The sequence below is a fragment of the Gossypium arboreum genome, chromosome 6 (assembly GCF_025698485.1).
Source record: "Gossypium arboreum isolate Shixiya-1 chromosome 6, ASM2569848v2, whole genome shotgun sequence".
In the NCBI taxonomy this organism is placed as follows: Eukaryota; Viridiplantae; Streptophyta; class Magnoliopsida; order Malvales; family Malvaceae; genus Gossypium; species Gossypium arboreum.
The window spans coordinates 4,910,515-4,922,738 of NC_069075.1; the positions used below are offsets into that span (position 1 = coordinate 4,910,515).

Consider the following 12,224-nt stretch of genomic DNA (forward strand, 5'->3'; position numbering starts at 1 on the left):
ATCCCCACACTCCCCGGAATCCAAAAAAGGTGTAGGGGAGTGTGGTCGAGAGAGAGAGTGTGAGGTAACCCCCCCCCCCGAGAAAAATAGAAAAATATGAAAAGCTTGGTAATGCTCGCGAGCCATTTGAGTTGAATATTATTAAGCTCAAATTCGGCTTAATTAATAGCCCAAGCTGCTTGAGTTTGACTTCGGCCTAATAATTATCAAAATAAGTTTGAATTTAAGTCAAACTCGAGTAGCTTACTAGAACCAATTTCTCATTTACTCTTCTAAATATCATTATACCAAATAATCATAATTATTTAGTTATAATATATATTGTGGATAGGAATAGATTTATCACCTCCACGTAAGTTCAACACAACAAAAATGTGACTATATATAATATATAGTCCACAATAAGACAAAGATATTAATAAATTTTAATATGCCAAAAAGATAAAAACCAAGTGGTCCCTTTATATTCATATTATTATATCATTTGGTTTTCCCTAAAATAAACTTGAAAGTTGGTATAAAAATCCTAGCATTGGAATGTTGAAGGCATGCAATGCAACACTGATATACTTTCAAGAAAATAATATCAAATCTCCTTCTCCTCCCCCTCCTGCTCCTTCTTCTTCTTCTTCTTGTTCATTGAGTTGAGTGTTGTAAGAAAAAATGGGTATTAAGCAATTTATAGGTTATGCTTTAGTTGTGTTTGCAAGCTTGGTGGTGTCAGCTCAGGGCTCCGATTTTGCATTTTATAAACTGAGTCTGATATGGCCGACTTCTGCATGTTATCCACTCTCCAACTGTAAGACTCCATTACCTACTTTCTTCACCATCCATGGGTTATGGCCAACATTTGCCAATGACACCGCAGTTCCTGCTTATGGGCCTAATAATAGATGCAATGCCAATCCTGTTGGTCCTGATGCTGCTGTGGTAACCTCTTTATTTTTATTGTTCATGTGTTTAGCTTAGATAACATGAATTGGTGGTGTTGTGTTAATTTTGTTTTATTGTAAAAATGGCAGGCTAGACTAACACCCATTCAAGACAGACTAAACCAAAGGTGGCCAAACCTTAGGGCAGGGGTCGAAAACTCTGTTTTTTGGAGACATGAATGGCAAAACCATGGGATATGCTCTGATTATCCTCAAGATCCTTTGAGTTATTTTAATGATACCTTAAATCTTGCAACTTCCACCAAATTCGACCCTTTCAAAGGTAATTATTGTTACTATTAATTTTAAAAAGAGGTAAATTCAATTACATTATACTTACCCCTGTTCTAGTCTATGCCAAAAACAAATTTGTATTATATAATTTCTTATTTCAAAAATTTATTATAAAAAATGATTAAACCCCATAAATTAACAGAATTAAGTGATTGATTATTGTTTTTCTTTTTCATTGTTGAAATTGCAGCTTTGGGAGTTCAACCATCAAACACTCCCTATCTTTTAAACACATTGCTACAAAATGTGTACAAGAACGTGGGAGCCTATCCTCAAATCTCATGCAGTCAACGATCAGGAGGCGCACTTTATCTGAGAGAGATCCGTTTCTGCCTCACAAGGACCAAGAAAACGCCACCTTCGGTGGTTCAAAGCTGCCCCACCAGAGTTGCCGGTGGATGTAAAGACCCTCTCACCAACAATGTTCACTTTCCCCCTGCCAGTTAGTGCTTTATAATGTTCACATTCGCTATTTCGTGTATTTTTATTGTGCTTTGTATTATGGACTATGGTTTTGTTCCTCCTACTAATTTGAGGGGGAACAAGTTCTTGGTATCCCAAAAATTTAAATAAATAAAATATATTATAAATTAATATATAATAAAATTTCACTTTAATCTACCTAAAAATAAAAAAGTTTCTGTTTAATCTCTTAAAAATAATAAATTTATAAATTGATACATAATAAACTTATATTTGGATCTGTAAAAAATTATAATTAAATATCAGTCCTTGTTAAAAGATTTTCTTAATTTGCCATTGCCTACCACTAAATGTGCACTTCACATACCTAATCTAATCGTTGAGTCCAAGTAGGAGACACTACATTCGTTGCCGGAGCAACTTGAACTAATTTCCATTTTGATTAACATTATGAACATAAAAAATTAACAACTTATATAAGCACATTCACATTGATTTAAAATCAATTCTAAGTCATTGAAAACAATTTAGAAACATTTTAAAACGAATTTTAGGTGTTCAGAGTGATTGAGACTAAATTCAGATTTCTAATGATCAAAACAACTCAAAATAAAAGAGTGACCTGTCTAAATAGTCTAAAAACTCAATCGTTTGTTGTTTAAAAGATATTTAGAGTAAAATACATTTACCTATAACCCCTTAGGGTTTAAAGAGTATCTCATAAAACCTCTTAACATTTATTTATTTATGAAAGTAAATTTTAATAAGAATATAATTATACCCTTGTTATTATTTATTATGTATTTATTATTTATTTTATTCAGTTTTCTCCATTTTTATTTATAGAATATGAAAGTTTAAGCACTTTAAAATTGGGAATAAAGTTCATTTAGCCCTCAATATTTATATCTTTTGTCAATTTGATCTTTATTTTTCTTAAGCTAAAATTGGCCCTCAACCTTTAAAAAATAGTCGAATTTGACCATTAACTTTTAAAAAAAAATCAAATTATTGTGTTTTTATAGAAAAGCTAATTAATACATTAAAATTTTAAACATGGCAACCTGCATGACAATCCACATGTATTTTATGCTAATATTTTGAAATTTTATTAGCATTTTATATTTTTTGAATTTTGAATTTTTGAATTATATATTTTAAATTATTTGTTGACATGACATATAAGACAAACAATGTTATGTCAACATGGAGTACATGTAGACTGTCAGGTTGCCATGCCAGCATCAATAAAAATTAATGTTTTAGTCAACATTTTTGTTTAATAAAAATAATTTGATTTTTTTTAGAAGGTTAATGGTCAAATTCAGCTCAAAAAAGAATAAGTGCCAAATTGACAAAAGATGTAAACATCAAAGGCTAAAATTGACATTAAAATTATATTAAAGTATTATAAAATTAAATTATATTTGGCTTCCGTACAAATATGTATTTTAAATTTATATTTAATTCAATTATATATTAACTTTGATATTAATTCATTAATTATTTTTATTTAAAATTAATTATCATTATTTAAAAAGATTTATTAGAAAATAAGTTGATTAAAACATAAAAACAAAGAAATTAAGGAGAAAAGTGAAGTCATTTCATAGTTAATAGATTTGCAATATATATATATATATATATATATAATTATTATTTGCTACAACTTTTAAAATAATTTTATTTTTATACTAATTTATAATTTTATAATTTTAAAAGGATCTAAAAATAATTTTGCCATTTAACGATATGAAGGAAAATTCTTGTTACCCTTTAGGTTTGTTCTAGAGGTGTTCATGGGTCGGGCCGAGTTCGGGTCGGGCTCAACTAAAAAATCATGCCCATTTATTGGGCTCGGGCTGGGCCGGGCCCAAAAAATAGCCCTAAAATTTTGCCCAAGCCTGACTCGGATAAAAATACTAAAACCCAGGCCCGGCCCGTCTACCAGATTAATTTTATATTATTTTTATTATTTTTAAATATATATAATACATTAAAATAATAAAAATATCAAAATAAATATTTCCTAATAAATTGAAAATAAATTTTGAAAAATATGTAGACTTAAATAACACTAAGATAAATGCAACTTAACAAGCAAATGCTTCTAAAATAATAAAAAATTAACAAATGCCTTTAAAATAATAAGAAAATTAACAATAAAATAAATTTTATACAATATCCAAACAATAACAACAAAATAATAGCAACATAATAGTAAAATGGTAGCAAAAAATGGAGAAAACAACAAGAAAATAACATTCAAAAATAAAAAAAAATACAGATTTTTTTTGTCCTTTAGTGAATTCGGGCCAGGCCCGGGCTAAAAATACCTTACCCGAGGCCCGACCCATTTTTTAAACGGGCCTTATTTTTGGTCCAAGCCCATTTTTCGGGCCTATATTTTCGCCCAAACCCTCCCACATTTCGGGCTGGCCTTCGGGCCGGACCGGGTAGCCCGGCCCATGCACACCTCTAGTTTGTTCTTGATCCCTGTAAAGGAGAAACCGACAAAGAGATCAATCAACGTGACAATGTTATACTTTTTTTTATGTAAATTTTTTTTTTTTTTTTTGCGAAAGGTGATTTTGTAAGAGTCATATGTTTGGAGGGTTTATTTGTAAGAACTTAATCCTCCAATACGGAGTCGATCTTCGATCAAATCCTTTAATGGTTGCAAAGAGAGGATTTAAAGAACATAGAGGCAAGAAGTTTTTATTCTCTTGTACTTTTGTGGGAAAATTTAGAAAGCAAGAAACAAGATTTGTTTTTGGACATACAAATCCGAGTCCATATTGCTGGGGATTGACTCGTATAAACAACGAAAGAGAAAAATAAAGCAGATCAAGAAGACAAAATTTACGTGGAAAACTCTTCTAAAGAGGATTAAAAACTAGAAGGCTTCGGGTTTTCACTAAATGAGTAAATAAACAATAGTATAATATGGAAAAAATAAATCTAAATGTACTAAACCTATAAACCCAAGCCTCGAAAACAAAGCCTAACTCATGTACAAAATTCTCTCCATAGCTGTAATGCCCCAAATTTCTTATGTGTGCTTTTGTAAAATTTTGACACGATTGTGTATCTGCTTTAGTGGTTAAGTGTTCTGGGTGTGCGAGAGGTTTTAGGTTCAAGCTTTACCTTTAGCAAATTTTGTTATTTTCCTGACTTAAGCCTTATCTTTGTTCAGTGGGCTTATATTTAATTGTTTGTTAATCCACATTAGAATAAGTCTACTGGTTCGAGTGGTAAGGGTGTTGGTGTGTTGGATGTCTTGTGTTTGAATCATTGTGTGAGCATAGGTATTTATTTTTGCTCGATTTTGTGTTAAGAGTTTTGGTGGGACTTAAATGCTAAAATGGTTGAGATTGTGCAGTTAGGGGGAAGTTGGGGTATATCAAATTAATTTTATTTTATTTTATCTCTTCTTTTTTTTTCCAAATATTTCCTTCTGTTTTTACGTTCAATTCTCTTGTCTTCCTTGTCCATTGCTTCCTCTTTTCTTTCCTTTTCGGGTTTTGTTCAAAGCGATTTCTTTTGTGCAATTTCCAGTTGCGTTGGTTGGTAAGTCTTTCTATCAATTCTTATTGTTTTTTTTTTGTTAAGCGGTTAATGAGGGGGTGTTCTTGTCACTTTCGGTTTAGGGGAAGAACAAGAATTGGCTTAAGCTACAGTAATGATTTAAGTGATCGGGGTGTCTGTTCGATAACGGTAAGTTTCCGCGTGCGTTGTTTAATAGTGTAAGGCTTCGATGGAGAATTGAGTTCGGTGGAGATTTCATAAGTGTTACTAATTCGGGTTCTGAAATGACAATATTTAGGTTTTGGAAGGCTCGGGAGGGGTTGGCAGCGAATCGATATTAGGTGTGTACCTGAAATATAAAAAATGAGGTTTCGACAAAAGCCGAAAAAGGCCACTGTTGACACAACACAGGCGTGTGGTTACCCATGTGGTAGGTAGTGTGAGGGGACACGGCCGTATGATTAATGAAGGCATGGCCGTGCGCAGCACACAGCTGTGTGGTGGCTCGAGTGTAGCCATGTGGGCCACACGGGCTAGGCCAAGTTGGGCGTGTGTCCCACACGAGCATGACACACGGGCATGTCGATTATTGGGCCAAGCCGTGTGGGCCACAAAGGCAATGCCAATTTGGGCGTGTGGGCCCACACGAGCATGTGGGCCCACTATACTAAGATTTTTCATAAGGTCTCTCGGGTCGTCCTAATCAACTGTGGGCCTACCGTAGGGTCTGTAAACGTTATCTAACCCTAAAACTAAGTGATATGTTAGACTGAAAAATGGTTATGAGTATGCCTATGTTTGTACATCAATTATCTATTTATAAAAGCATGTTAAGTATGATATATCTGTTAAATCTGTATGTGTGTTATGTTATCTGATATTGGGTATGGGATGATGTATATTGGAGGAAGTGTTCTGAAAGGCATTTTGAGCCTATTATCTGGCAGCATGATTGCATTATATCTGTTATGTGCCGTACTCGGTACAACATGGTGTGTAGGGCTAGGTGGGTGTTTTAAACCCTATATGGTGTGTAGGGATGAACAGAGATGGTGTGTAGAAGATGGGGGTAGGATATCTGATTCTAATTCTGGTTTGTACTTCTGTATTTGTATCTGTAATGGGCTTAAGCCCGAATTCGAATCTATCTGATTCTAATTTTTAGTTGTGTGCATGCTTAATTCTGTGGGGTTACATACTGAGTTTACGTAAACTCACTCCTTTCTGTCTAATCTGCACAGGTAATCCACAGTCTTAGGTGGATCGGTGCAGCGGAGGACTCGAAGGTGACCACTCGCCATAGATGTAACACCCTAATCCTGAATACGGAGTACTCGAATACTAAGGCGCTACATCAAGTCACCGGAGTAACCCAACAAAATTTTCAAATAATTTTAAAACATTGAAATATATTTTATATAAGAGAAAATACCATATATAGTTATACTGAAAATATTAATACAAAATATGTGTAGCTCCAATATCATCGTATATCAAAATAGTCAAAATAACAAAAAATGATAAATGAGTTACAGACCTGCAAAAAAAATACAAGTAAGTCCTTAGGAATACAATGCCCACTAATAGATAAGGTATTGTACTCTGAATACGTGATGCTAGGAGTCTCTCGTTGATGATGTTCCTCAGATACGAACAAAAGTCTACAAATTTGAACATTAAGAAAATTCGAAGGCTGAGCTTTACAAGCTCATTGGTACACAACAAATTACCATACTTCAAGCAATTCATAAATATAAGCATGCAAATCAAATGTATACATAAAACATGACATGAGTGTCTAATAATTAAAACATGAGTCATTAAATCTACATAACCAAACCGCTTTCATATCAAACTTGTCAAACTTGTTAGATTGCACATATTGCTCAAATAATCGAGTATCCGGCGCGACTCATGGCCGCTAGTCAAATAATCCTGGGTGTCTGTAGGGTTATCCCGAACGCCACTCATGGCCGCTAGTTAGGTTAGAGCCCGAAGGCTGAGCGCAAACAAAGCATCAAATATATAATCACAAAAATACAACCATGACATTCGAGTCTCATACTTGTTTCAACTTGCTTATCATTCCAGCTAAAATGTTAACTAAAGAGATGTAACAGTCTGCTACCTTGACATTCTGACCTTTCCTTATTCAAAAATTAATAACTCTTAATATATAACACTAAATCTAGCATCGTTTGTTTTCAACGAAACTAGGCTTCTGTATGGTTATAGAGATATAAGGCTCGCTTTCTATTTTATCTTATGAAATTTTTGGTGATTTTTCAAAGTCACTGCTAAATCTGTTTTATAAGAATTCTGCTGCCAAATTTTTATGACCTTTCAACACTCAAAAATTCATATATTTTAAAATACAAATTGAAATTGATCTCCATTTATTCTAAAAAAAAACTAGACTGACTCATGGTTACAACAATGTATAGATCATTTCTTAATTATTTTTACAGAATTTATGGTGAATTTTTGAACTTACTGTTTATGTAATAATCTCTTTCTATCATATTTCACAAATAAGTTTTTAGCTTCATTTTAAATCACCCAAACAAGATTTCCACCCAAAGACATATAACATGCATGCATTGTCACACAAGCATCATATTTATGACTTATCAAGAAGTGTAGGAGAGTTAGAGGGTATCACCTTGATGGAAGAACACCAACAAAGTTTCTTGCCTAGCTCTCCACCACTTTGCCTTTACCCTTAGCTTTAGAAGATTCACCACCCTCTTTAACTAATAACCATGTAACACATAAGATTTCCCACACACAAAAAAAATAAAAAAAAGAGTTGATAGAATGTAAAAATACATACTTTAAATGAATAAATAAATAAAATATGAGAAGATGGATAGAGACTTCCTCAAACTCAAACCCTTCCAAACACCAAAAAAAAAAAATCAAGACTCTTACCTTCTTTGAGATTTGGAGGATGAAAAAAAATGGTGAGAACTCACTCAAATCTCTCTCCGTCTAAAAGACTTGCTAAGGAAAAAAAATAGATGAAGAAAAGAAGAAAAATAAAAATAAAAATGAAGAAATGTAAAAGGAAAAAAAAAACAATAGGGTGATTATAATATAGGAAAAAATAAGGACAAATCTAATTTATCTCATACCCCAATCTACCAAACCATCTTTTCTCATTAATTGGGAGAAGATTTTTATTAAAAAATGGTAAAATCACCATATTAGTCATCCATCTTCCCCCTACTTCACACAAGCTTCCCAACATCCTTAATTTCTTATAAAAAGGTCCAAAATTCACCCAAATTAATTCCAACAAAAACCCTGTAATACCCCCTAACCCCAAACCATCCCGGAAGAGGGTTATGGAGCATTACCGGAGTTTACAGAATAATTACACATAATTCCATTATTTTCTTATGTTCATGTCAAAACTGTCTTCTTGAGCAATAGTCACTAAAATAATTATATCTGGAGCTACGAAACTCCAAATTAAGTTCCGTTAATTTTCTTTAAAACTAGACTCATATATCTTTCTACCATAAAATTTTCAGAATTTTTTATTTAGCCAATTAGTACAGTTTATTTCTAAAAGTTTACCCTGTTTCGCTGTCTAATAGTTCTGACCTCTCTTCACTAAAAATTATTTATCTCATAATTCGGGACTCGGATGATGTTCCTATCTATCCCTCTTGAAAATAGACTTGATAAGGATTTTAACTATATAAATTAAAACTCATAATTATTTTTTTATAATTTCTAATGATTTTCTAAAATCAGAACAGAGGATCTCGAAGTCATTCAGACTCTGTCTCACAACAATTTAAATATCTCATAATATAAAATCCAATTTCATGCACCGTTTCCTCTATATGAAACTAGACTCATCAGGCTTTAATCTCATATTTTATTCAGCCATTAATTCAATTTCCACAATTTATGGTGAATTTCAAAAGTTACACTACTGAAGGCCATATTTATTCATTTACCACTATTATTCACTAAATCCATACAATATCATTTCATACTTACATTTACAATTTCAAAATGACACACATATAAGACATCCTAGGTACATGCCATTACCAATAATTAACACACTTTACCTTAATGAATTCGGGATCGAACTGGGATGCTGATTCAACGTTCTATCTTTACTAAACCTGCGCACGGAAACAAACCGTACGTTGAGTATGGTATACTCAGTGGTATTTCTATAATCCGAACACTTAATAATATAACAATTAAACTTAAAATCATAATAACAATTATAAGTATTCATTTATTTGTTTTATAGATAAATTTCATTTACTTACCATAAAAATTCTATACAAGTCATATATCTCAATTCACATTTCAATTCATCAAGTGGCATCAATTATCATCCATTTAAACTTCACTCATTTCATGAACCTTTTGGTTCATATTTTCAATCTCATATCTCAATTTCAATTCTCAATTCAATTTCTCATTTCATTCCAATAGCTCAATCAATCAAATTCACTCGATTTATCTTTTCACTTATTTACCCCTATTAACAAGACTCGAACTCTGATAGATACGCGGATTCCTTCCAAACACACCAGAATATCCAACCCAAACACACCAGAATATTTAACCCAAACACACTAGAATATCCAACCCAAGCACACCCGGAATATTATAAATCCTCCATAACACACCAGTATATCATATCCTCCCAAACACACCCATAAGGCATTAAATGCCTCCTCGGATAAACCGAAGTATATAATAACAGAAACATCTTCTCGGTCGAACTACAAATCTCTTCATCACATCACAAATCCAATGGCATGCCATTTGTATCCAATCTGGTCCGATACTGTTAATAGGGTATTTGATTCACTTTCTCAATTTAATAAATCTTTCATCAATATACCATTCTAATAATCACATATTTTCACACATTTTCACAATTTCATACATTTTCATTCAATTCAACAAATATATTTTAATTATTCACATTAATTCATAATCCAATACAACTCAATTCACTTTTCAATATCAAATATTCAATTATCACAAATCTCATATATTCATATCAATTCCCTCATATTTCCAATCAATATAATCTTTCAATATAACATTCATTCAATATTCAAATTTTTACATAGATCATATATATATATATATATATATATTATAATTTCAATCAATATAAATTTAATCAAAATGATTTTAATCAATATAAATTTGATAAATTCATCACATACCAAAATCAATCCATTTCACTAGTAAAACATCATAATTCTAACACTAACAATTGTCATATGTATATAAATATAACAAATAATAACTAGGTTCGGATTATAGAAATACAAACCGTATTTTTTGAGCTTTTCCAAGCTTTTCCTCGTCGACTTTGCTATTTCCTTACTTAGCCGAAACTTCTCGAGACAACATTAGCAAATTAACTTTGAACCTTGAAACCCCAAATTTTCCTTTTTCTTTTTCTTTCTTTCTTTCTCCCCTATTTCTTCTCTGTTTCATTTCCACATTCTGTTTCTTTTCATTCTGTTTCTTTCCTTTATTTCCTTTTATTTACTTTACTTTTAATAATATATAATATACTTATATAATAAGCAAACATATATGTGTATTACAAGTGTATGTATATCATTGGTACACATATAAATTTTTTTTACCACACACTTGTCTTACTTTTATTCATTTTATAATATAATATCAATTTAAATAATAATAACAATAACAATAATAATTAAATATAAAACTATAATAAATAATAATAATTTAATATATATTTTAACACATAAAAATCTCAAATTTTTATGTTTATACCACTCACTTAGGACAAATGGCATAATTGCCATTTTGGTCATCTTCATTTTCTTTTAATCTACAATTCAACTTTCATCCTTTATTCAATTTAGACATTTTTCCTAATTACTCTTAATTAAGCTAAATTTACTTAATTAAACTCTAATTAACCACTCATTTTACTTCGTAAATATTTTTAATAAATATTTACGAATCCGTTTTTCAGAAACGGAGACCCGAAAATACACTATTTCGGTAACGGTAAAATTCGGGTTATTACAAACCCAATCCCAAAATAAATTTATTCATCGCCAACCTAGGTCAACACTCGAACGTTGACTCGAGAATTTGGGGCCATTACAATAGAACTGTTTTATTTTGCTTTATGATTTTATTTAAGTTTCGGTACTTGTTTTTGGAGAGTTTGTAATTTTTTGGACTGTATGGACTTTAACTATGGTTTTGGTTTTGTTGCTCGATTTATGCATGCTTGATTAATGTTTTCTCTTAAAATAACGGTTTACTTAAACAAGCTTTTCTAAATCTCGGACTGTATTGCTTAAAACATCATGGTTTTTCATAAACTTCCGCACTAAAGGATATTAAGGCAAATGATTAAATGTTTTGAAATAAATGAAAGCAGAAGGGTTTATAAGCTTAAGGTTTTTATCGAGTTAGCTTTGGTTTCAAACCCATTCCATGTGACATCATCAGATTCAGCTGTAACATCTAGGTTGGGTTTGGGGCATTACAATTGCTACCACGAAAACTCTTACCAAAACTCATCTACGCCTATATCTTGTTGCCCTCAAAAGAAAAATCCTGTAGTACTACATCTTTAATTGCTTCAGACCCCTTTAAATAGGTTAAGTTTAAAGGGCTAAAACAACTAAACTATCCCTGAAGTAATCAGATCTCGACTAAGAGAAGAAATCTTAATTGACTGTTAAAACGCAACTATACTACTTGAGAAATACATCGTGTTGTCGCGACGTCGGTGTTGTTGTAGGCCAATTTGACCCAACTTAAAACCCAGTTACAATAACCCCATTTACCAGCCAAAATTAAACTAAACCCGAAGCCCAATTTAACCCGCAAAACCCAAATCCCATTTTACATTAAAAAACCCGAGAGGCCCAATTATTTTACCCAATACCCCTGACCCATTTACATTACAATACCCATTAACCCAATTACCAAACCCACTAATCCCTAAACCCAACAGCCCAATTACCCCTAACCCTAATTAGCTCTAACTCGAAACCC

At 31.9% G+C, this 12,224-nt stretch overlaps 1 protein-coding gene across 1 annotated transcript; it reads left to right on the forward strand.

The window, feature by feature from the left end:
* The first annotated feature begins 511 nt into the window (after nt 1–511).
* Nucleotides 512–1,832, forward strand: LOC108485799 (ribonuclease 1-like). The gene is made up of 3 exons (XM_017789644.2): nt 512–930; nt 1,023–1,215; nt 1,417–1,832. The coding sequence occupies exons 1-3, from the start codon at nt 664–666 to the stop codon at nt 1,671–1,673; spliced, it is 717 nt and encodes a 238-aa protein (XP_017645133.1). The 5' UTR covers nt 512–663; the 3' UTR covers nt 1,674–1,832.
* Nucleotides 1,833–12,224: the final 10,392 nt, after the last annotated feature.